Here is a 24,139-nt window from a genome sequence, read left to right on the forward strand (position 1 = left end):
AGGTGATCACAGGTACCATGTAACCCAATCCTGGAGCAATATGCACTTTAAATGGTCTAGGTCCAAATAGAGCTCACACAAATAAAATAGGCACAATGAAACACAGACATGGCTAGTTACAAAGTTGCTAACAAAATGAAATGATGCCTTCAAAACACTATAAAATTACCTGAATACTAGTAAACTCTTTAATCTAAACCCAATGTTAACTGAACGCTGAATAAACACAATCTGACACAACCAAAACAACATTAAAAGACTTAGACTTAGGCACTTAGACTTTACTGATCCACAAGGGATCAACTAGTGTAAGTTTAACCAAAATCCTAACATGTTCAGTTGATCCATAAACTGAATCTAACCTGAACCATATCTTTAACCTAAACCTGACCTTCTTCTAACCTTAACCTTAGCATAGCCAAAAAAAAAATCTCAATTTCTTCTTTACACTAAACCTAACTTTAACATAACACATATATGACCTAATCTAACCTAAACTATGAACCTACATGGAACATTTCCTTTAACCTAACCCTAAATCTGACTGAACCTAACCCTTAACTCAACTCTGTTCTAACTGAACCCACGCCTAAACTTAGATTCAACCTTTCTTTACGCTAAACCCAAATTTAACCCAACATAAATCTGACCTAAATTCAATTAACTTAACCCAAAACCGAACCCCGAGAGATAAACCTAAAAGTAACCTACATTTAACACTATTCTGAACCAAAACTCTCCACCAGTCCTCCCTATAAACCCCCGCCTTATGGTCCTCTCCGAGAGGAATCCTCAGATTCTCATTGTGTGAACGGACATGTGAGAGCGCACACACAGACATGACAAAAGGCTGAATGTGACCCTGGCGTTCACCCCTGTGTTTGTGTGTATATGGTTGAGACATACGTGTATTGGCAGACTGAGCCCCCCCGTATACATGCACCTCCCCTGGGGAGACTGTATTGTGTCATCCTGGGAAAGCGTGGCCTCAGCCTACACACACACACACACGATCTCCCCCTATAGCCGTGCTTTGCTCAGTTTAACCTTGAGTTTAGTTTCACCATCACGTGACACAAATCACAGCTCTATTGATCTACTGACAACAACCACATGGAAATACAGACCCGTCCTTTAATTTGGGGTCAGTTAATGTATTAGAAGGTGAGGATTATGAAATGTTTTAACATGTGACAAACTCAGCTGTTTTTCTTTAATCAGAACTAGAGAGGACGACGTGGGCTGGTACAACATCTCACTGATTAACAGGGGAGGGTCTACAACCTGGTCCTCACAATAACACGACTATTAACAGCAGCTGCATCACATAGCCCTCCTTTCATTGTTTGCAACAATGCATATGCTTCATGTCAGCTCCATGTCCACTCTATATGTGTGTCAGAGGGGAGGGGGACAGAGGGACGGGGGGACAGAGGGGGACGGGAGGTCAGAGGTTATTTTCCCAACAAGCGATGACTCAGTCTTTATTCTGAGTCTAATTGTGTTGAATATTTAAAGTTTAGAACCCATGATATGTATATTTGAAAGCAGTATGTCACAGGTAGGTAGGAAAAACAATAAATAAATAAATAAATAAATAAAAAACATCAGCGGGACGTACAAATCATGCTGGATGTCTGCAGTGATATGAACTGGTTGATGTGTTAGGAACTGAACGATGCCACATGGTTTGGTGGACATGAAAATGGTCGACCTACAGAGGGCGGAATTCAGAGTGAAAGAAATGATGCAGCAGGCTGTCACATTAAGCTGAAATTTGATTGCAGCAAGTAAAAATGGGATTTTGTACTTTGTATGGCCTGACAACATCTAGACACATTCTGAATGAGAAGATGGAAAGTGTCCTAAAGGTAGATCTGGACCAGGGCATCACTGAGCTCCTGAAGAGTCTGAGGTACAACCTGACACTGTTGGAGGAGCAGAAACAAAACAGGTCAGAAGAAAATGGGTGCTAGTAATGGGATCAATAGTCTGGTCACATGAGACCAGGCACCAATGAAGGGTCTATCTGATATGAGTATTTTACTGCTGTAGCTGAAAATGAAACAAAACAGACCAATAAAGGAAAGGAAATAAATACCATGTGAAGAACCCCTAAATGACTCTTATGTATTTGATGAATGTTCCCTTACACCACTGTCTGAACTGCACTCACATTTTTATTCATGTTTATTATTTTATAACTTCATTAATTTACTCTTAATCTTTACTCTTTCTAAAAACACTTTTCTTTGAAAGATGCTGTGACACTGATGAACAGAAACTGCGTGCGGCTATGTGCAGTCTCACTTCTCACCACACGGAGGCAGTGTTGCACCATAATCGCTAAATATGAATCTCAGCGACTTTAAGGCTAAAATTCCCAAACCAGAGCAACACAACATCTCCTCACAGGTGATTAACTCTATTGTATCAAAAATGACCTAGGAACCACTTTAAAAATATTTATTTTTAGCCTGTGTCAATTCATTACAGCAATGAATTGTGAGAAGAGTGAAACTCTCAATAATTTTTCTTTGATAAAAATTAATCATACAAAGATAAAAAAGAAAGACTTTGATTACTTTTAAATGTCCTCTTTTTTCCCCTTCCACCCACCCTGAAGTCTTAAACACTGAACCATTGCAGACTCTAATTGCTGTGCTGAATTAAAACCTGAGCTTTTGTTTAGCTCGTTCGTTTCTGTTTCTGATCTTAGGTGAATTTGTAATTTGGATTCCTCTACAAATATAACTGATTTGACTCATGTGGAAGAAAATGCAAAACGTATATGTGTAGGAAACATCTTGAACATGACAGATAAAAATACCCGGAATCCTATTAAGCACACTTGACACTTGACTGTCATGACTGATGTACTTAGTGCATTATATGTGCTCTACTACCAGTGTATTTATATAGTAATGATATCATTAGCGCAAAGATAAAACACTTAAATGCACTGTTTTGTACTAACCTGTGAAACTGAAGAAGCTACACTCTCTCCCCTTCGCTCCCCTTCCCCTCCATCTTCTTGTGAGGGTCTCTGGTCTGGAGTGCTGAATATCTGACCTGTGGAGTTCTAAGCTACATCTGCTGCTGTGGCCCCATCAACCAGTCCAGTCTTCATGGTCTGGAGTGCTGTGTATCAGACCTGTGGAGCTCCATAAACTACATCTGTCCCAGTCATCATGGCCTCCTCCAGTTGTCCACTCCTACCTAGATGAACAATTCACCAACCTGCCCATGATTCCCATTATACTCACAAACTGTCCCAGATCATCAGCTATGTGTTATATTACTAGACCCTACATGTTTCCTTCAGCTTGATGTATGTATCTATGACAGAAGTTTGTTTATCTGTTTCTCCTGTTCTTCTTTTCTCTCTATCTTCTCTGTTTCTACCCGGCTGGCCTTCAGCAGATGGTTCCTCCATATGAGCTGGGTTCTGCTCAAGGTTTCTTCCTGTTAAAAGGGAGTTTTTCCTTGCCCCCGTCGCCCTCAGGCTGCTCTGGAGGTTGCAGGCTGGTTTTTGTGAAGCGTCTTGAGACGATTTGTATTGTTATTGGCGCTATATAAATAAAACTGAATTGAATTATATCAATATTTGAACATGCGTTTCTTGTTTCTATCTGATCAAACACTAAACAACTTTATTCATATACAGTATCATTTCTCACTTAAATATTAACACCACACTGTAACAATACCGAGTCATGGTTAAAAGTATTCCCTTTTTATCTCATCATGACTGCGTCTCTTTCGTTATTTTTTCTCAGGTGATTGATATTTTGACCGTGGAACACTAAAATAAAATAAAAATAGTATCAGCTCCACTTCTCAGAGTGGAGTAAATACTTTCATTTTTAACAAACTACTACATTTGATGTTTTCTGTCTAAAAATAAAAATTTGTAGAGTAACTAAAAGCACCAGGAAAATGCAGAGCATCAAAAAGTACAATAGTTCCCCTGGAAAGTCCCACACGTGTCCTAAAGTACTTTTTGTACTTACAGTACATCCTACCACTGCACTGAACACTACTGAGGGACTAACACACTTTTATTTTGTACATTTGTAATATTCTGTTTGAATGTGTGAGTCTTATTTCAATAAATGAAAGATAATTGCAACAATTCAGAGTTTAGTGATGCTGGAAGATTAAAGGAAGGTGTGAGCATTTGTGGATTCAAGGCACAAGGACACCTTCAAAGAATTTAATTCTTTTAAATGGTCTTTTAGGCTTTGCACCCATTTTCCTATTTCATTTAAAGGCAGCATTACAAACTTTCATGTATTTTATCTTAGTATTTTTTCTTCTTTTTTATCAGCTGGCAGTTTTCTGTTAAACCCTTTGAACTTGTGAAAACGCTTCGAACCAAAACAGAAGAACAAATCAAGCTTCTGGGGAAAAAGTCTTTTTTATTAAAAGTCATATACAAAAGGAATACTCCATGTCAGGTTGCTATAAAACCTCCATATTATTTACATCGTATTCTACAAATCAGCCCTGCTCAGAGCTGAATGACACCTTGAACCCTCTGTCTCACAAACGTGTGTGAATTCATCAACACTTCCACACTGCTTTAAACACACTGGACTTTTCAACAGACATCCATGGGTGTTGCACACAGTACAGGTCAAAACTCAAGACAACAGCTGGAGCTTCACATCAGTTTATAAAAAACACCTGTGTTTTTCCATTTGGATGCATAGCTTGGAGTACAATTCTCTCAGGGCTCAAGAGAAATACAAAACGGTATCACTATCTGAATGGAAAACACCTTGTAATCAGTTTCCATTTTTTTCCATTTTGAAATAATTTCAGGATTTTAATTGTTGACTGTGGGAGAGAATCGTGAAGTGGAAAACAAACTTAAAACTGTCTGGATCTGTGTTGCCATTTTGCTGGCTGAAGATTGAGTTACGCGCGTATCAAAGGAGAGCTCCAACTCCAAGCTCTTCTTCTATGATTGTACTCTTTGCTTGCTCGGAGTCACTCTCTCCATAAAAAGCTACATTCATAAGACGGTGCAATGATGACGGACGTAGCCGAGAGGTAGGCTGGAAAACTACACCGGGCACGACGCTGGCTAAAGTCTGCGGCCACCACTCAACCAACTGCTGGCTCTCATCTGAATTAGAAGGAAAATGAAGTCAAATGTGACTGCGTGAAGGTTTCAGCCTCCTCTTTCTGTTCCACCTTTCTCCCTCTAGGAAATGCCCCATCACTGCTTTAATGATGGCCAAACCAATGACGTGAGGTCTTAACTAAAAGTTGAATTTACAGAAGCCAGATCAACACTCACTTGCCACTCATTAGGTACACTAGTGAAAAGAAATTGGTTCTAATATAATAGTCCTGTCTTAGCTTCATGAAGGTATTCATCATTTGCTTAAAATGATTCAACAGTGGTTTATAGTGTCACTGAACTGTATTGTAATCAGTGGGTCAGGCTAAATAACAACACCACAAAATACATCCTCCACTGGTGTACCTAATGAACTGGCAACTGAGGGACATCTTATAAGCCACAAATGTAAAAGTGAGACATTTATAAGTGCTATGGCTAATTCCTTTTTCTTTCTTTTTTTTTTCTTTTGACAGATAAGCTTCTCTAGATGACTGGAGAACTGGATTTCAGTCAATAAAGTCACCCGAAATAAATGAAGTCATCTATGCGTGGACATTGTGTGGTAAAAGTGTCTTCTTCAATTTAAGCCATTAACGCCGCCTCTGTGATCCCCACAGGAGAAGTTATTAACTTAAATAGATTTCATATCAGCCTGAAATGGGCCCGTAAGTGTCTGCAGAAAGGGATTAATTAAGTTCAGGGCACATCTGACCTTCACTTATCCACAGCGTTTGAAAGATGGCCGGATGATCAGATCTCACCTTTTACTGCCTTCAACTGACACCGGTGTCTAAATGTGATTTAGATTCTGTCCCTCGGGTGGTCACTTTTGTGGAGTCCGTCTGCTATGAGGAGCCAGCGCGGCTTTAATGTCTGCCTTGACTGTTGCTGTCCACGTGGATTCCAGCTTTCCTCCTCTTGTCAAACACTAGCTACTTGCTGGTTGATTTGCTACCTCACGCGGTGCAAACATGGACTAGGAAAATGAAGTTATTCCAGTCAGAGAGAAACAATCAAATATTTTCTTTTGAAACTGATTAGCAAAATACCACGCCACTTAATCTAATCAGGTCAGTGTGTCCTGACTGAGGCGGCCAACTGAGGCATTCTCACTCAGGTTATTAGTGGAACACTTGTGTAAAGGTAGCCAGCGTCTGCATATGAGGGCGGTTCAGCCTTTGCAAACAGATCTAACTTAAACAAACCGCCTCCTCTGGCTAGCCGTTTAACATAAAACAGTCAAAGAGACGCCATCCAGCACATTAACGGGGTACACAACCAACTCCACGTGGAAAGGAGCTGCTGGGGATTTTCTAAACGGGAGTACAAAAATAATCTGTCATCTGAAAACATACCAACAAGGCTGATTTTTACATGGTGGAAACACGGTGGGGTAACAAGTGTTTCACCTGATGAATTGACAAGGCTTGCATTTCTCACCTTATTTTTCCTTTCCTTTTACTGGCAAGCAAGGTTCCTCAGTCCTGTCGGAGGACTCTGAATCACTACTAGTGCAACAAGAGGGTAGAAAAGAAAACTTACTAGCTGGTTATTGAGTTCTTCCGAGGTCTGATTAATATCTGTGGAAATGCAGGAAGCAGGGAGGCGAAAAGATATTTCTTAAGAAAACGTGACGGCACAAAAAAAGTTTGTCCTTGGGAGACTTTCTTTATGAAAAAGGATTTTCTGTTTGCAGGTATTGGGCTGTGTCGCAGGGTCAGAACTAAACTGCAGATACAAAGAGGGAAGAGCTGCATTAAAATGCCCTTAAAGAAGAACTTTGGGTTCTCTTTGTAATATTTTCAACATCAAGGCCTTAAAGATGTCTGTGTTTTTAAAGGAACCAGAATAATTCTTTGACACTCAGCTCCGCTCACCCTGAACCCTTTCTGAGCACATTTAATTCTTCAAGAAAATAAACTCCGGGCCGTGAATGTTTTCCACGACAATCACCAGCCAAAAACTGCACAAAAGAAAATGTAATAAATACACAGAACTGCTTTTCACGGAGGAAATAAAAGCAAAATAAATAAAGTTGGGTTCTTAGTGTATTTAAAGCTGGTAAAAGAACCACTAACAAGTTTACTCTGTGCTTTTTTTTTTTTTTTTTACTTTTTTTTTTTCAGAACTCTAACGTCTCCATCCTGCACCTTGTTTTCTTCGCCAAAAACCACGAGAACCACAGAATGAACCTCCAGCCCCCAAAGTGTCTTTGTTTTACTACGTAACGGAACTGAGTGGCTGCGTTCAGATCACATTGTGTTCTGAAGACAAAAATAATGCACAGTGCCATAGTGACACAGGGATACTTGGAACAAACAAGTAGAAGCAAACTGGTTCAGACTCAAACCAAGACAGACTCAAACAATCAAAACGATATTTAGTGGGAAACCTGTGCAGTAGTTGTGATCTATGACATGTGAGACTTCCAGCAGTTTGGTTTTACTCACATTTCTGCTGTGATTTCCTGTTGGCTCCTAACTTACAGGTGACATGTTTACAAATGGTCTGCTTTGTCTTGCTTCTTATCAGAGCCAGCAGCCAAACACAGCTAAAGATCTTCAGTTGAGAGTTGAAGCAACCAATCAGGATCTGTGTGTCTGCTGTTTCAGTTTGACTCATTTTCCAGACTTTGATTGATTGAGTCAAACAACAGAATTTGAAATGTAACCCTTTCTCTTCCACTCTGGGTGGTGGTTTTCATCCAGGTGCCTCTCCCGCTGTGTTTGTTGTGTATCTGCTCTTCATTGCTTTACTGTGCCCGTTATTTTTAATGAATGCATGTCAAGAGTTTTGCTTCAGTAAACCCACCAAACACCAGGCGTCATTTCAACGATGGTTTTTGGGCTACATCTGGTCGGTCCGCCATAGTCTTGATTTAGTCTTGAAATAGTCATTGAAAATTGGGTTGTGTTTAGCCCGTCCAATTTTTTCCAAATTTAGTCCAAAAACAGTCGTTGAAAATTGGGTCAAGTGTTTTTGAAGACGTCTTTTCAGCGACATGAAAATGACGGCTTTTTACCTTTCAACCAAATTTAGACGTTATTTAGACGCACTTTGATGTCTTCTCAATGTCTTTTCAACTACTTTTTGCTGAGTGGGAAATCTGATGTGAACCTTATTCTGGCATTTAATCAGCCAAGAGAAATCAGGAAACATTTGGACCAATCTGTACAAAGATTAAGAATCCACAAACTGGAAGGCTGCACTAATGCAAATGCCAACGGATGAGGCGAACACATCGTTACTTTTTAGATGTGACATGAACGCAGCACTCAGTCCCTCTCCACCCACATAAAAACCTGTTTGTTGGAGGTTGTGTAGCACCCCCTAGTGGTGATGGGGCAGGGGGTCATGGCTGTGGCTCCTCTGTATGTAGGCCATGGCGTCCCTGTATGTGAGACCCAGCTGGGGCCGGTCGTACATCTCGCTCAGCGCCTGAAACTTTGGGCCCCACCGCGACAGCCTGTCATGAACAAACCCTCCTTCATCATCTTCCTTCTCCACGTTCCTACAGGACACGGCCGACCCCAGCGAGCTGAGGCTTCCCGCTGCCGACCCAGAGCCCTCCACGCACCAGACGTGGTAGGCGTCCGGTGGGAAAGCCTCGCTGTCGTTGTCTGCCTCCCAAATGATCCGCGCCACGTAGCTTTTAAAGTCCACGTTGGAGCGCGAGCCAGATGGGGCGTCAGCATAGCTGCCTATCTCACTGGTCTCCACGTCTCTGCCTGCGTGAGCGCTGCAGTTGGCGTAGGTTGCATCACTGTTGGTGGTGTTCTGCTGCTGCTGCTGCTGCTGCTGCTGCTGGTGGTGGTGGTGGTGGTGATGTGGGATGCTGAGGTAGGGGGCTCCTGAGCTGCACGAGGAACTGGACGGATGAACCTCCTCCTGAGAGCCTGGTGAGGACTTGATGAGCGGGGCCGTGGTGCAGGAGGACGACTGAGACAAACTGGAGCACAGAGGACGCTTCAGCTCTGTGATATCATAGCCGTTCTGGAAAAAAAAGGAGGATCATGCTCTAAATGGACCATAGGTTTACAGAGCAAAAATTTAGAGGGTCCTTACTGCATCTTAAACAAAGTCTGGACCCACTGGGTAATATTTACATCAGTGTAGTGATGCAATTACTAAATTATTCATAGATCATTAAAAATTCTAGAGGATTGTGCAGAAACTTTTATACTGAAGAGTGCATTAGGATTCAAGATTTCTTTATTGTCAATTTCCTATATGTTTATGGCATACACAAAGATCGAAATAACGTTTCTCTCTCACATAAGAATAAACGGATTAAAAATCTTCAGTCTGGATGTCACATTTCCTGTTTTCCGGTCCAAAATGTGACAGTTTTTTTCTGGCAAGGCAAATAATTAGGAGACATAAGAGAGGTGACGTTGAAAGCTGCCTCCGTTGCTGCTGTCTTCAAAGGAAGAGCCCACCCCGGCAGTATAATCTCTGATCAGTGTACAACACAACAGAGTTAGACCCACTACATCAGCACATATACTTACAATCGAAAAAGTAGTTACAACACAATATTGTGTTCTTCGGGGGCAAATGTGGTCCAATAAGATAAAGTATGTCCTGCAGTCAAGAGTAAATGTGCAGCTGAATTAAGTTAAGGTGCAATGAAACTGCAACAGCTACTACAATGGTGACGCTCTGGCTGTGAGCCTTAATTGCGTGTTGTCAGCTTTCAGCACAAAAGGGTAAATAAAAAGGTTTATCTTATAATAGTAGATCCTCTCTATAGACAGCTATAGACTATTTACACTCCTTCAGGTTCAGGGCCAGTTTCTATCTATAATCAGGCTACTGAACTGTTGAATTACCTCTCAAACACTCATATACACATATACACACGCACAGTTCCACTTTTATTCAGTTTTATTTGTATTCTATATATTTTATCACATATTTTTTATTATTTATTCTATTTTTTCCTCTGTGACGTTGAGTGGCTTCCGTGCACAAAAAATGTCATTACTGCTAATGATGCTACATTCTTACAGAGTATGTGACAATAAAAGTATTTTGAATGTAATACTTCACCAAATAACAGCAAATAAGTCGGCACTTCCTGTCAAAAAAAAAAAAAAAAAGCTGCAGCTTGTGTTGCATTCTGGTTTGACACTAATGAACACACTGACTCCTCAGCTAATTTTAGAGATAGTTCACAGTGTGAAAAGGAGGAGGCTGGTGTGGACTGTGAGAATATTGTGAGTTCCTGTCATGGGCTGCAACTAACAGGGCTGAAAAATGAAGCGAATGTAAAATGCCAAAAACTGCAGCAAGCCTAATGGCCACTTGACGCTGGCTCCAATGGTGATAGAATCCCCACGGACATCTGTGGAAATGTCTCATGTTTACAGCCTGGTACAAATAAAGGGTTGTTGTCTCTGAATGGGGGATACATTTTCTGTTACAGCTCACCTGTTTGAATTAAATGAAGGCTGAACTATAAACGTGGCTTTCACAGGTAGCTAGCTGTCCGTCTATGTATCACCCACCCAACTCACTCTCCACCCCCTCGCCCATTTTTGAGTGAAATGGAGTCAGGTATTAACATGACGACTGCATGTCACAAATCACTCCTCAGGAAATTAGCTTGATATATAGTCACTGATCCAGGAGAGTTAGTAATAATGCACACGTCTGAAAAAAACACTCGCATCATAACAACGACGTGCTTTCAAACTCATTTCAGTTAGTGACACTATGTTGCAAAGAGCATTAAAACAAGATGAGTCTTCTCAAAGTCTACTAGTCATTTAGATTTTTTTTATCCTAAAAGTGTGCATGTCTGTGTTCGTATACAGGACACAAGCAGATGATTTAAATAAAAAAAATTATAGTTTCAAGCTCCTGACACTGTGCAGGGCCCTATATTTGAAAAAAAAAAAAAAAAAACACATCGTCAAGTACAATGTGAACTATAATGTGTGTGTTTGTGTACCTGGTCCTGCTCGCCCCCTCCCTCTTCATTATAGTTGAGGATGTTTTCTCGGATGTCCTCCCAGCTCTCGTGCTCAGCAGGGATGTGGTAAACTCCTCGCTTCCTGAACTTGTTTCGACTGCCTTTCTGGTTCCACACTGTCACTGCCACCAGCACCGCTTTATAGACAGACACACACACACACACACACACACACACACAGAAGAAGAGAGTATAAATATGCATCTTTTCATGAATGTGTTTCTGCACCACCGGGGCAGACATTCATTTCCTTCCTGTACATTTCTGGCAGGGGCTCATTAAAGCTGCTCTGTGGAGTCATTTAGCCTCAATAAATCTGAACTAGGTTCATTTAGGAACATTAGTGTAATTATGACAAACAGGTGAAAAACAAATGAGGCCTCTGGAGGGAGGGGTATCAGAGTTGCACAGACCCCAGAGATTTTTCATTTGGAGCTACAAGGTCAGGTTTAAAAGGACATCTGTTCTAAAATCACTTCCAATATACAGTGGGGGAAATAAGTATTTGATCCCCTGCTGAATTTGTAAGTTTGCCCACTTCCATAGAAATGATCAGACTCTGGTTTTTATGGTTGTTTACTGGTTATGGGTATAGACAGAATATCAGTCGAAAATGCATAAAAAACACACAATCTAAAAGTTATAAATTGTTATGTATTTTATTAAGGGAAATAAGTATTTGATCCCCAAGCACAACACAAGTCAGTACTTTGTAGAGAAACCTTTGTTGGCAAGCACAGCGATGAGACGTTACTTGTAGTTGGTCACCAGGTTTGCACACAGCGCAGGAGGGATTTTGGCCCATTCATCTTTACAGACAGTCTCTAAATCCTTCAAGTTTCTTGGCTGCCTCTTGGAAACTCGGAGCTTCAGCTCCCTCCACAGGTTTTCGATCGGGTTAAGGTCTGGAGACTGACTAGGCCACTCCATGTTGTTCTTTGGGTCATACTCACGTTTTTTCATCCTCCAAACACGGCGGGTCGAGTTAATGCCAAATAGCTCAACTTTGGTTTCGTCAGACCACAGCACTTTCTCCCAAGCCTTCTCTGAGTCATTTAGATGTTCACTGGCAAACTTAAGGCGGGCCTGTACATGTGCCTTCTTGAGCAGGGGGACCTTGCGGGCACTGCAAGAGTTCAATCGATAACGGCGCAGTGTGTTGCCAACTGTTTTCTTGGTGACGGAGGTCCCAACTGCTTCCAGATCATTAACAAGCTCCTGCCGTGTTGTTTTAGGCTGCTCCCTCACCTTTCTCATCATCATCCTCACTCCATGAGGCGAGATTTTGCGGGGAGCTCCAGACCGAGGACAGTTGATGATCCTTTTATGGGTCTTCCACTTGCGAATAATGGCACCAATAGTTGTCACCTTCTCACCAAGCCTTTTGCTGATGGTTTTGTAACCTATACCAGCCTTGTGCAGGTCTACAATCTTGTCCCTGACATCTTTTGACAGCTCTTTGGTCTTGCCCATGGTGCTGTAGAAGTTGGAATGTAAGAAACTGATTCTTAGAGCAGGTGTGCTTTATATACATGACGAGTTAAGATCAGGAGTATTGGTAATTAGTTGACTGAGCACAGCTGTGTGCCACATGCGCACCAGCCAATCTGTAGGAGCCTGAATTCTAAGTGAATTGTTGGGGATCAAATACTTATTTCCCTTAATAAAATACATAACAATTTATAACTTTTAGATTGTGTGTTTTTTATGCATTTTCGACTGATATTCTGTCTATACCCATAACCAGTAAACAACCATAAAAACCAGAGTCTGATCATTTCTATGGAAGTGGGCAAACTTACAAATTCAGCAGGGGATCAAATACTTATTTCCCCCACTGTATTTGTATGAACAGAGCTGTTGAGAACTGTCAAAGCTGAGGAAATACAGTTGGTATTGAGCTGTGGGAAGCAACAATCCATCTATAAACTGTTGAACAGATACTATACGTCAACAGCTAAAAATGAAACAACTGGTCGTTTTGTAACATTTATGTAAGTGCGTCAGCACTGACTGCGTGTGCATGATCAATGCTAATGGAAAAATGATTGATCTGAAAGCTATGACACAAGTTTAAAACAAAAGGCCATTAGAGGAAGAAATGTGTGTGTACATGTATGTACTGTCACATGTCCTTTACTGCCTTCTGGCTCTGATAATTTGGCTCTGAGTTTTATTCAAGTTCGTTTGATTGTTTTCATCCAATTCATGTGGCGATGACTCACCACATGAATTGGATGAATTGGATCTATAATCTATCTAACTTTAATGTCAGTTATGTACTAATCTATTTGTATATAAATGAGTTTGTTGTACTGAAGTTAATCTTCACCATTCAGCTGTCACAAAAAGTTGAGTACAGCTTATCACAAATGATTCTCTGTGTTAAATACTTCGTCCTCTTACCAAAGAAGACAAGCAGACACATGCTGATGGCCAGGATGGAGCTGGGGCTGAGGGCGGCAAGTCGCTGACCTTTGACCTGGCCCAGCTCGCAGCGCTGCCCCCTGAAACCCTCCTTACACCTGCAGCGGTAGCTGTCTGCTGACAGCGCCTGGCAGATACCGCCGTTACGGCAGGAGGAAGGTCCACAGGGCGACGGCACACAGCGCTGGTGACCCTGGTCTTCTGTCACCATCACCTGAGTGCCCGGACACCTGAGAGAGGATGGAGATCAGGACGGATGACAAGAGTAAATGGCTTCAGAATAGAAATGAATTGTTAAAACTTGAAAAACTTTCTGCACACTTTCAAATTTGACTTGACATGATACAAGAATAAAATAATTGCACTTCAGTGGAAGTTATGTATGTTCACTAGTGTCATTTACTTGCACTGGTGTTTCCTCCACAGGTCGATGCAGCGCAGTGGGCTGCGGCAGGGTTGGCTGCTGCAGGCATCGCTGAAGCACCCTGAGGTGACGCCCCGCCTCTCCAAAACTGTCACCAAGTCCCGGCTCTGCCCATCCAGAGGAAGGACCTGACCGTTGAAACGAACGTCCCGCAGACAGCCTGGACGAGAGGATGTCCAGTTTAGTTTGATTTAGAGCTACAAATTAGAGCTTCATTTCATTAAAACGACACTAAACGTGGCCAAAGCCTGTTTTATTGGTCTCAAATTTCTAAAACTTGAACTTCAACAGAAAAAAAAAAACACCACAGAAAATGTATTTCACTTTCACATGTATTTTCACTTTTTGACAATGTATTAGGTCTTAAAATTACAAATCTGTGTTTTTCATTTTTCTCTATCAGTACTGCATCTAAATTGTTTAAACCTGTGACCTGTGTGTTTCGTCACAAACATCTGGGAAAACATAGTCGAGGTGGTTATAAAATCCATTCTGAAACTATTGTATTATGAAACCAACATTTCAGTGCATAATTTAAAATGTTCTTTAAAATTTTGTATAAAAAACTAATTCTAATACAGATAAAGTGCATCTGCTTTAAATTTTTAATCATTTAATCACTTCTCATGGCGAGTTCACACCATTGATAATTTCCATGTAAGTATGATGTTTTTTTGTTTTTTTTTTAGAGCAGCAGAATCCAGATCAGATTCAGATCTCACCCTGAAAATCTGCTTTGTCTCCTGGACTGGGGCCGTTACCAACCATCAGGCTGGCCGGATGAACCACGATCTCCCTGCGGCTCCCCAAGCGGGCTCGGACCTCCCGTGAGCCCCCGCCCTGCTCTAGCCGCAGGGTGAACATGTTGTCATGGCGACTAAGGCTGACAAGGACCCACTGCCCGACGTCAACCCTCTGACCGTGAAGTCGCAGCGCATGTGGCCCGTCACCGAGGTTGGTTCGCACCGAGACATGACCCTCCATGATCTGAGTGAGAGAAGAATCCCACACATTAAAACAGGAATCCCCAACTGAGCCCTCACACAACGTCCACCTCATTTCTGACAAAACATTGAGTCTGGTTTAATATGTGAATGCTGTTTAATCTGTAAGATAGGCCACTTCATTGTTGTGTTCCATAGTCCTGTGTCAAAAGTCAGTGTACTGTACTGACCTCTAGGATGATGTACTCATTAGCCTCCCGGGATGTTACTGACAGCAGCGTGCCAGAGGTGGCTCTGGTTCGGAGGAGCAGCTGGATGTTGGTGCGTCGAGAGCTGCCCCCTCCCCTGAGCTGAAAACGCACCATGCTGTTCGAGTCGAAGGAGAACTCTGAGACGGCTGAGGAAAGAGGAGGAGGAGGAGGAGGAGGAGGAGGAGGCACGTGTTTAAACTGTGTAACACATGACAAACACACATGTGAATGTTTAAATTTAAGTGAGACTACTTTAATTTTAAACTAAATTTTCTCGCTGGGTTGTACATGCAGGGCTAAAGTTTGGTCAAATGTAATGGACATGACGTTGACTCATTGTTGTAAATGACAGAACAGTAAGAGAAGCTTTAGAGTCCATGTGATTGGTTAGACAGAAGGCTTTCTTTGCACATGATGGTCACAGCTATATTCACTAATCAGCATAACATTATGTACCTTGTGCTGTTCTTCATGTTCTTTTTAGTTGTTCCTAAACTGTTCTTGTGTGTGTGTCTGTGTCAGGCTGCTGCCATCAAAGAGTGTCATTGCTACATAAATGTCAGGTCCAAAAGTTTCCCAGCAGAACACCGAATTGTTACAAGATTTTGTGTGTGCTTCTCCTGTCAGTGGTTTTATTGTTTTGGCTGATCGGTGTATGTTTCCAGACGAACAGTTTGAGAATTTAAAGACTTCAAATTTAGTTTTACATTAACGCAGAACTGATGATTTCAGTGAGAAGTGTAGGGGTAAACACTGAAAATCCCGTACACATACACACTCTGACCCTTACCCTTGTCACACTTGTGTCCAGTGTACCCGGCGTGGCACTCGCAGCTGAAGGAGCCCCACTCAGCAAAGCAAGAGGCGTGAACACCACAAGAGGGACCGGACGCTGTTAGACACACTCCGTCTGTAAGCCTGCACCCTGGCAAACTGTCCACACTTTCACCTGGAGATGCCAGATCGTACACCTGAGGGACGAAAGGAGGCATAATGTGAGAGAAGCTGCTTGGGCGTTGCAGCCCTGCACACTTTCTTGACATGCTTTGTGAAAGAGCCCAGTGACACAAGATCCAGAAATGTGATCAAAGACGCATTCACAGCCAACACTAGATTAGAAATGTGCATTTCTCCTTCTTTCAGTCTGAAATGCAAGAAGACTGAATTAGACATGCAGTGGATTTCTAAACATGGCCATTGTTTTCAGTTGGCAAGCGTACTGTGGTTGCATTCTGTGGTGTGTCAATCCACCTTAATGCATGAACTCCAAAATGTGTTTTGAATTTTTCTGACGGGATCAAGGAACCAGCTCTGATTACAGACCAAAGAAAAACATATACTGGAGATTACGCTTCTCTTTCTTTTAAGGTTCTGAAAGCAGCTCTCTTTTGTCATAAAAATTTGGCCACGTGAGAGTGAAGCTGTGAAATATCCTCAAAATTGAAAAGGTCTTTCTTCGGGGAGCATGAATGTGCTCAGTAAGTCTGTCAGCACTCTTCCCGTACTAATCTGATAATCAGTCTAAACAAGACAATATACTGTCCTGTTGGACAAAACCTGGAGGCACGACAGTAAAAATTAATAAACGTTAAAATCGATCCTCTAAGAATTGTTTACTATGGACCAAAGTTTAGGACAAGTGGAGGTTTTCATCCAGACACTGTTTAGCAAACATTTGGTAACATGAGAATGCAGCAGCAGCAGTAGCAGTAGGATCTCTAGTTAGGTGTGTCTTTGAAGCCTCAAGTGTACTAAACTGTAGTTTGACAGAAACGCTTGAATCAATAAATGTATAATGTGACTTAAACACAGTTTGGTATCATGTCCTTTCTGCCTGACCTGTAACACTGCTAATATGCCTGTATTATATTATTTCCAATACATACAGCATCAATCACTGCTCTCTCCGGGGTCTCCCTTGAAGACAAGATGTCTAATATTGCTAATAGGTAGAAATGCATTGTGTGTGGTTAGAATACCTCAAGCATTTTATACAGAATAGCTACTAAATCTGATCCCTTTAAGCTTCCTGCTACACTTCACGTAGAGTGATTTTACTTTAGCTAAATTACAAATGAGCAGCAAGTGTGGGGAAGTGCAAGGAAGAACAGCACAAGGACATCATAACCCCATAAACATTTTTATGAATTCATCCTTTTTATTTTTTTAAAATATTAATAAAAAAACTGTTTTAATTGTCTCCTAGTTATTTATATTTACGACCACTCATAGAACCCAAAGTAGTTTTATAAAGCTACCGTTGATGTTTTTTTATGATTAAGAAAAAACAAACACGGTACTGTACTGAAAAAAGGAAAGAATTAAATTAAATTAAATCTCTTAAAGCCCGACAAAATGTGTGCTGTGTGAAATATCTCCTCTATTTGAAGGCAGCGGTACTCTTAGTCCTCTAATAACTGGGGTGATCCTTGTAAAGAGCAAAAATATGATCCCAATCTCTCAACTGACTTTGGGAAACAATCCCAAATCACAAGGGACTGTGAGTACATTGAGCTGCTATGTTGAGCTGATGCTAATGCACAGTGTCATCCCCTCATCTGTTGGCTGGCTGAACTCTTTCCTGGGGAATATTCTGGGTTCTCTGGGAGGTTGCTGAGGTTTTCACTCAGCAGCAAAGGAGCGGCAGCAGCTTGCTGAGTTTCGGGAGGACGAGAGGGAAGAGGGAGGCTCTTTTCATTTATTTTACATTTTGGATGTGATGTTGTTATGTTGGCCTTGGCTGATGAGCCAAGCACAGACCACCATCTGTCGGACCACCGTCCCTGTGGTACACACACACACACACACACACACACACACACACACACACACACACACACACACACACACACACACACACACACACACACACAGATACAATACACACAGACATCACCACCCACCAAGGAGTTGTGAGGAGTGAATACATGCATGTACAATTACACACAGATGCAGACCAACGGACATTAATCCTGCATTTAAAGAAGAAGAAACGCACACACAGGAAATCTTAATGATGTCTGGCATCAAACACACACAGTGGTGCTGTCTGCTGCCTGAAGTGATAGAAGCACCGCGTTATCTGACCTTATTCTAATCTTAAAAATGTCTGTACTAAACTGTAATGACTCACATGGGAGGCAGGACTCCACAGCTTGACTGTGTAAACAGGTTTATATCCCCAGAACATGAATAATACAAGCAGACACACACAGACACACAAAGCAGCGTTACCTGACTGTTGACCACCAGGTTGCGGATGCAGCCGGTGAAGCTGCGGTAACGTCGATGAGGAGACATTTCCTTCACCCCTCCCAACTGAAGAGGCTGGAACACATTCAGATACCTGAGGAGGAGAAAGAAGAGAATGAGTGGAAAGACAGAGAGGGAGAAGAACAACAAAATGAGAAGACAAAGAGGAGTACGGAGAGGCAGATGAGTAGAGAATGAAGTTAAGTTAGAACAAGAGAGGGAGTGAGGAAATTGGGGAAGGTGATGGTTTTAAAGTCTCAGTATTATCTGTGGAGTAACTGTGTGCATTGACATACTGAACATCTCTAGCATCTCCAGCCTTGCTCTTACCGCTGGTCTCCAGGAGTCTCTCCTGCAGCTCTGCAGCCGGACTCGTCTGTCTCCCCAGCCTCGTCACCACCACCCTCCAACTCATTCACCACCACACCTCCACACCGGTCCAGGATCAGCTGGACTGCCTGAACAGACAGAAGATAGCTGGGGTCAAGACTGTCCATGGAGACCATTTGAACACCGCCCTCATGTTCACAACCTTCTAAAAGGACATGTCACAAACTGTGATAGAGTGTTTGGTGACGATTTCAGAAACGGCAGCGGTGGATAGATGGGTTGAAAACGTTGATATTCTCAGTGACCTCATCCTTCAATATGCCTTTTAATTTCTCACATTAAACTGGGTGGTTGCTAAATTGTTAGCTTGGTGGCTTTTAGAGGGAATTACCTTGTAGCAGTGTACTCATGACTTATACCTGATGTTATCCCCTGATTGCCAAGAATTTTGTGTACAAGACTTCCCATGTTGCAAATGTTTTTACTCTTATTATTCTCGTGTCTCTGCTGCTTTCTACTCATTTTACAAGGCTTCCTGAATTCATAGTTTCATCAAGTAACTTATGCAGGACTGTATAAAACCAAGACTCCCTGCATGTAATACTGCAGTTTATTGCAGTCACCTGAATACAGTTCCATCCATCTGTCTGATCAGCCAACAAACCACGTGTCTACCCATCATTTTGTCTTACCTTTCCATCACTGATGATGTCAAGGCGATGCCAGCGTCGGTCGGTGATGGAGGACTTTGCTGGGAGCTGCAGGGTCAGTGTTCCTGATCCATGGTTTATGCTCAGAGCTGGAACCCCGTTCCTCAACTCTGCATGAAGAGAGGAGATTCTTATTTTTCTTTTCCATTTTTGTAGCCACAGTGAAATCACACAAATGTGGCCCTAAGGACACTTGACACTGAATCCTGTCATTGTTGAGCTAAAACCTTGTATCTCTGAGTGTTGATGTGTGTTTACTAACCACCAAGTAAAATTCAGCACAACTGTGGATAAACTGAAGATAAGATGTGTCTGAAAAGTTGAGGCATGCCTTGACATTACTTATTCGAATTGCTGTGTAAGCTGCTGAATCCCATCAACAACTACAGAAATCCCCCTCCATCAATTCTGTGTGTGTGTGTATCTTTCAATATCCTCTCAACTCCTGTCCCTATCAGATGTGTGACCTGTCACGTTATTGAACACGTAAGTGAAAAACGCTCCAGAGAAATCAATGCCGCGGCCATGTTTGATTTTCCCCATGCCAGATCCATGTGGCAACAGCCTGGGTTCGATAATTACATAACTCTAATGCCACAAGATTATGCAAGAAGTGTTTGAAAGGCCATCTGCAGGCTAATCCGTTAACGCCACATTAGGGCCGCTGGGAGCTGACATTAGAGTTTATGAAGCTCTTCATCCACTGAGAAACTGTCTTTACAGCAGCGGCTTGATAAAGGCTTTGTGGTTGCTGAAGAGAACGAGCAGCAGCGTGTTCCCACCAGCACTGTGAGATTAGTATGTTTGTTGTACAGCTTAGAAGTTAAAATAATGTTTAAAGTTTTAGCAAATGGGTATTGAATTTCAAGTAGAATTTGTATTATTCTTAAAGAAAGAGGAGAGTGTCAGAAGCATAATAATCCTAAGCAGTGATCACAAAAGAAGACGTGGAAAGAAAATCTACGATAAAATGATAAAACACTGATGTGAGTTACTATTTTGGTCATAGTTTATTGGTCAGTTGGACATTTTTTGGACATTTTCAGTTAGATAATTAAAACTTTACAAGAAGAAGTTATTACAGTAGACCAGAGCAGACCTACAACCAAAGTAAGGTCAGTCAAAATATATTGGTAACACTTTCTATGAAGGTTGTATTTATAATGCCCTATGAATGCACTCATAATATTTTATAAGGTGTCTATAAAGCATTGTAATGGTCATTATTACCATTTATACATATTCACAAGTCGTTATAACCAACTTCATGATGCATTATGACAACTGGTTATGAATGATTATAATTTTAATCTGAATAGTGCATTATTAATATGTCAATATCTGCCTAGTCACTTGTTAGTTTTATGATGCATCATAACTATTTTGCTTTGCTAAATGTGCATAGTGATGCATAATGAGTTTTGACTTCGCCTATAGTGCTTTATATCTGTAGTTATAAGTATATGTAATAAAGTTATAATAATGTATACATCTCCCTACAGCACACTGTTATAAACAGCTATGCAATATCATAAGTGCTATTTGTCAGCGCTAAGTAAAGTGACAAGAATATGACACTATTATTGACAGATATAAGTTACTATGAGTAATTAAAAGGTGCAATGAACTAAGTCCTGAGTCTGGCATCTTTACCCCATATGCCTGGGGTGTTAATATCATAGGTGTTATTTGTCAGCTTTAGGTAAATTAGAGCAAATGAAATGCCTGGACAGTAAAGACAAAAGAAATGCATTTAGTTCACTTTATTTTCATTTAAACCAACACACATAATCAGAATGATTATCAACGCTCTGAGCACATTACACAAACACAGGAAACACATGAAACAGGCCACAAAAGTGGCACGGCGTGGTCCTAGAGATGTGTCTCTTAAAAGTGCCTTTGGGTTGGTGAGGTGATTCAGGGTCAGAGGTCAGGAGATGGTTTGACAGCAGCTACAAGAAGAATAGAGGCAAATCTTTACTGCTCGAGCTGGGTTTGTTTTTATGCAGAAAGATTTGATTGAAAACACATAAGCAGATCAGTTTTTTTTTGTTTAAAGCAGCCTAATGAGACACTGTGTTACCGCATATCGTGCAGGCAGCGCAGATTACCCATAGATGGCTTAAGCTAGCTAGAGGAAAGTTACCAGACACGGCTAGTTTTAACTCACAAATTAGATCGTTTTCATATTCTTGCGTTTAATGATTGAAACCATTCGAAATCATTGCTTTAATATGTAAACGATGTGCTTCATGTAAGCAAAGTAAGACATTAGTTCACAAAACACTAGCAGAACAGAGACAACCTACCTGTCCTGGAGAGGACTCAGGGAAGAAAGGAAAGAAAAGCCGCTTTACGACTAGTACATACCGTCAATGCTTTACGACAGTAGGTGGCGCTGGGGACGGAGGTGAGTGGGTGGGGTCAGAGGTCAGGGGTCATGGACTAAGGAACGACATTTCTACAATAATAATAATATTGATAAAAACGATATCAAAATAATATCTGACGGCATTCAATAAATGCGGACATTTCTAGCGATCCTGTATAAAGAAGCGGTTAAATGCCAACCCGGTGTCACAGTGGATGTGAAACTGTCACGAAAATTAATCTGTTGTTTGGTGTCTGCCGATTTTTCTCAAATTTTCATGCCGCTCGAAACGAATTTCAAACTGATGTATTTCAACTGGAAGTTATTTCGTGAAGGCGACTGTCAATGTGACACTGCGCAATGAAGAGGTTTGATTTAATTTCATTTAGACTAGATTTGTAATGGTCTTATTTCGGTTTTTAATGTAACGTCAATTTTGCTGCAGGATTCGGCACTTGGAGATTCGAAAAAAAATTAATGGTTATTTGTTATATTGGTCTCTTATACAGGATCGCTAGAAATGTCCGCATTTATTGAATGCCGTCAGATATTATTTTGATATCGTTTTTATTAATATTATTATTATTGTAGAAATGTCATTCCTTAGTCCATGACCCCTGACCTCTGACCCCACCCACCCACCTCCGCCCCAGCTCCACCCACTGTCGTAAAGCATTGACGGTATGTACTAGTCGTAAAGCGGCTTTTCTTTCCTTTCTCCACTGAGTCCTGTCCAGGACAGGTATGTCGTCTCTCTGTCCTGCTAATGTTTTGTGAGCTAATGTCTTACTTTGCTTACATGAAGCACATCGTTTAGACATTAAAGCAATGATTTCGAATGGTTTCAATCATTAAACGCAAGAATATGAAAACGATCTAATTTGTGAGTTAAAACTAGCCGTGTCTTGTAACTTTCCTCTAGCTAGCTTAAGCCACCTACGGGTAACACAATGTCTCATTAGGCTGCTTTAAAGAAAAAAACGTGATCTGCTTATGTGTTTTCAATCAAACCTTTCTGCATAAAAAAGCAAACCCAGCTAGAGCACTAAAGATTTGACTCTGTTCTTCTTGTAGTTGCTGTCAAACCATCTCCTGACCTCTGACCCTGAATCACCTCACCAACCCAAAGGCGATTTTAAGAGCCACATCTCCAGGACCACGCTGTGCCACTTTTGTGGCCTGTTTCACGTGTTTGTGTGATGTGCTCAGAGCGTTGATAATCATTCTGATTATGTGTGTTGGTTTAAATGAAAATAAAGTGAACTAAATGCATTTCTTTTGTCTTTACTGTCCAGGCACCTCATTTGCACTAATTTACCTAAAGCTGACAAATAACACCTATGATATTAACATTGTGCATATGGGGTAAAGATGCCAGACTCAGGACTTAGTCCATTGCACCTTTTAATTACTCATAGTAACTTATATCTGTTAATAATAGTGTCATATTCTTGTCACTTAGCGCTGACAAATAGCACTTATGATATTGCATAGCTGTTTATAACAGTGTGCTGTAGGGAGATGTATTCATTATTATAACTTTATTACATATACTTATAACTACAGATATAAAGCACTATAGGCGAAGTCAAAAGTCATTATGCATCACTATGCACATTTAGCAAAGCAAAGTAGTTATGATGCATTATAAAACTAACAAGTGACTAGGCAGATATTGACATATTTATAATGCACTATTCAGATTAAAATTATAATCATTCATAACCAGTTGTCATAATGCATCATGAAGTTGGTTATGACGACTTGTGAATATGTATAAATGGTAATAATGACCATTATAATGCTTTATAGACACCTTATAAAACATTATGAGTGCATTCATAGGGCATTATAAATACAAGCTTCATAGAAAGTGTTACCAATATATTAAATCTCGCTGAGTTCTCTAATTTCCTGTCCTGTTGCTGCAAGTGCCAGTTCACATGATGCATCATTAGAGGTGGTGTTATATTGTAAAGGACTAATACAAGGTCAACAAAGGGGGAAGTACAACCATTTCCCCTTGGCTAACGCATTGGTTAATCACTCTTATCAATCGCTCTTATCAGATTTTCATGGATATTCCTGCAGATATTTTGCAGATGTTCCTCTTGTTCTCTGTTAAATTTCAATAGAACTTTTAAAAGACTCATGGGTCAACCCAAACCATAACATTCCAGCTTCAGAAAAACACTAGTATCAAGCTCTGGAACCTATAAGGAATGGTTAAAGAATCTCTTTCGAGCACTGCAGGCTCTAAGGGACACTTATACACCTTAAGAAGACCCATAGTCTTAACCTGGATTTAGACATTCA

General features: G+C 41.1%; 1 protein-coding gene across 1 annotated transcript in view; it reads right to left on the reverse strand.

The window, feature by feature from the left end:
* Positions 1-4,401: 4,401 nt before the first annotated feature.
* si:dkey-22o22.2 (neural-cadherin) overlaps positions 4,402-24,139 on the reverse strand; it is a 123,818-nt gene continuing 104,080 nt past the window's right edge. Inside the window, exons 25-34 of the mRNA XM_047599884.1 lie at positions 19,432-19,559; positions 18,740-18,867; positions 18,392-18,503; positions 15,948-16,128; positions 15,137-15,303; positions 14,685-14,949; positions 13,942-14,122; positions 13,518-13,768; positions 11,091-11,248; positions 4,402-9,127 (exon numbers count right to left, since the gene is read on the reverse strand). Coding sequence (XP_047455840.1) covers positions 8,465-9,127; positions 11,091-11,248; positions 13,518-13,768; positions 13,942-14,122; positions 14,685-14,949; positions 15,137-15,303; positions 15,948-16,128; positions 18,392-18,503; positions 18,740-18,867; positions 19,432-19,559 — 2,234 coding nt within the window. The 3' untranslated portion in view covers positions 4,402-8,464. The remainder of the gene's footprint in view (positions 9,128-11,090; positions 11,249-13,517; positions 13,769-13,941; positions 14,123-14,684; positions 14,950-15,136; positions 15,304-15,947; positions 16,129-18,391; positions 18,504-18,739; positions 18,868-19,431; positions 19,560-24,139) is intronic.

The sequence above is a fragment of the Mugil cephalus genome, chromosome 11, assembly GCF_022458985.1.
Source record: "Mugil cephalus isolate CIBA_MC_2020 chromosome 11, CIBA_Mcephalus_1.1, whole genome shotgun sequence".
Taxonomy (NCBI): domain Eukaryota; kingdom Metazoa; phylum Chordata; class Actinopteri; order Mugiliformes; family Mugilidae; genus Mugil; species Mugil cephalus.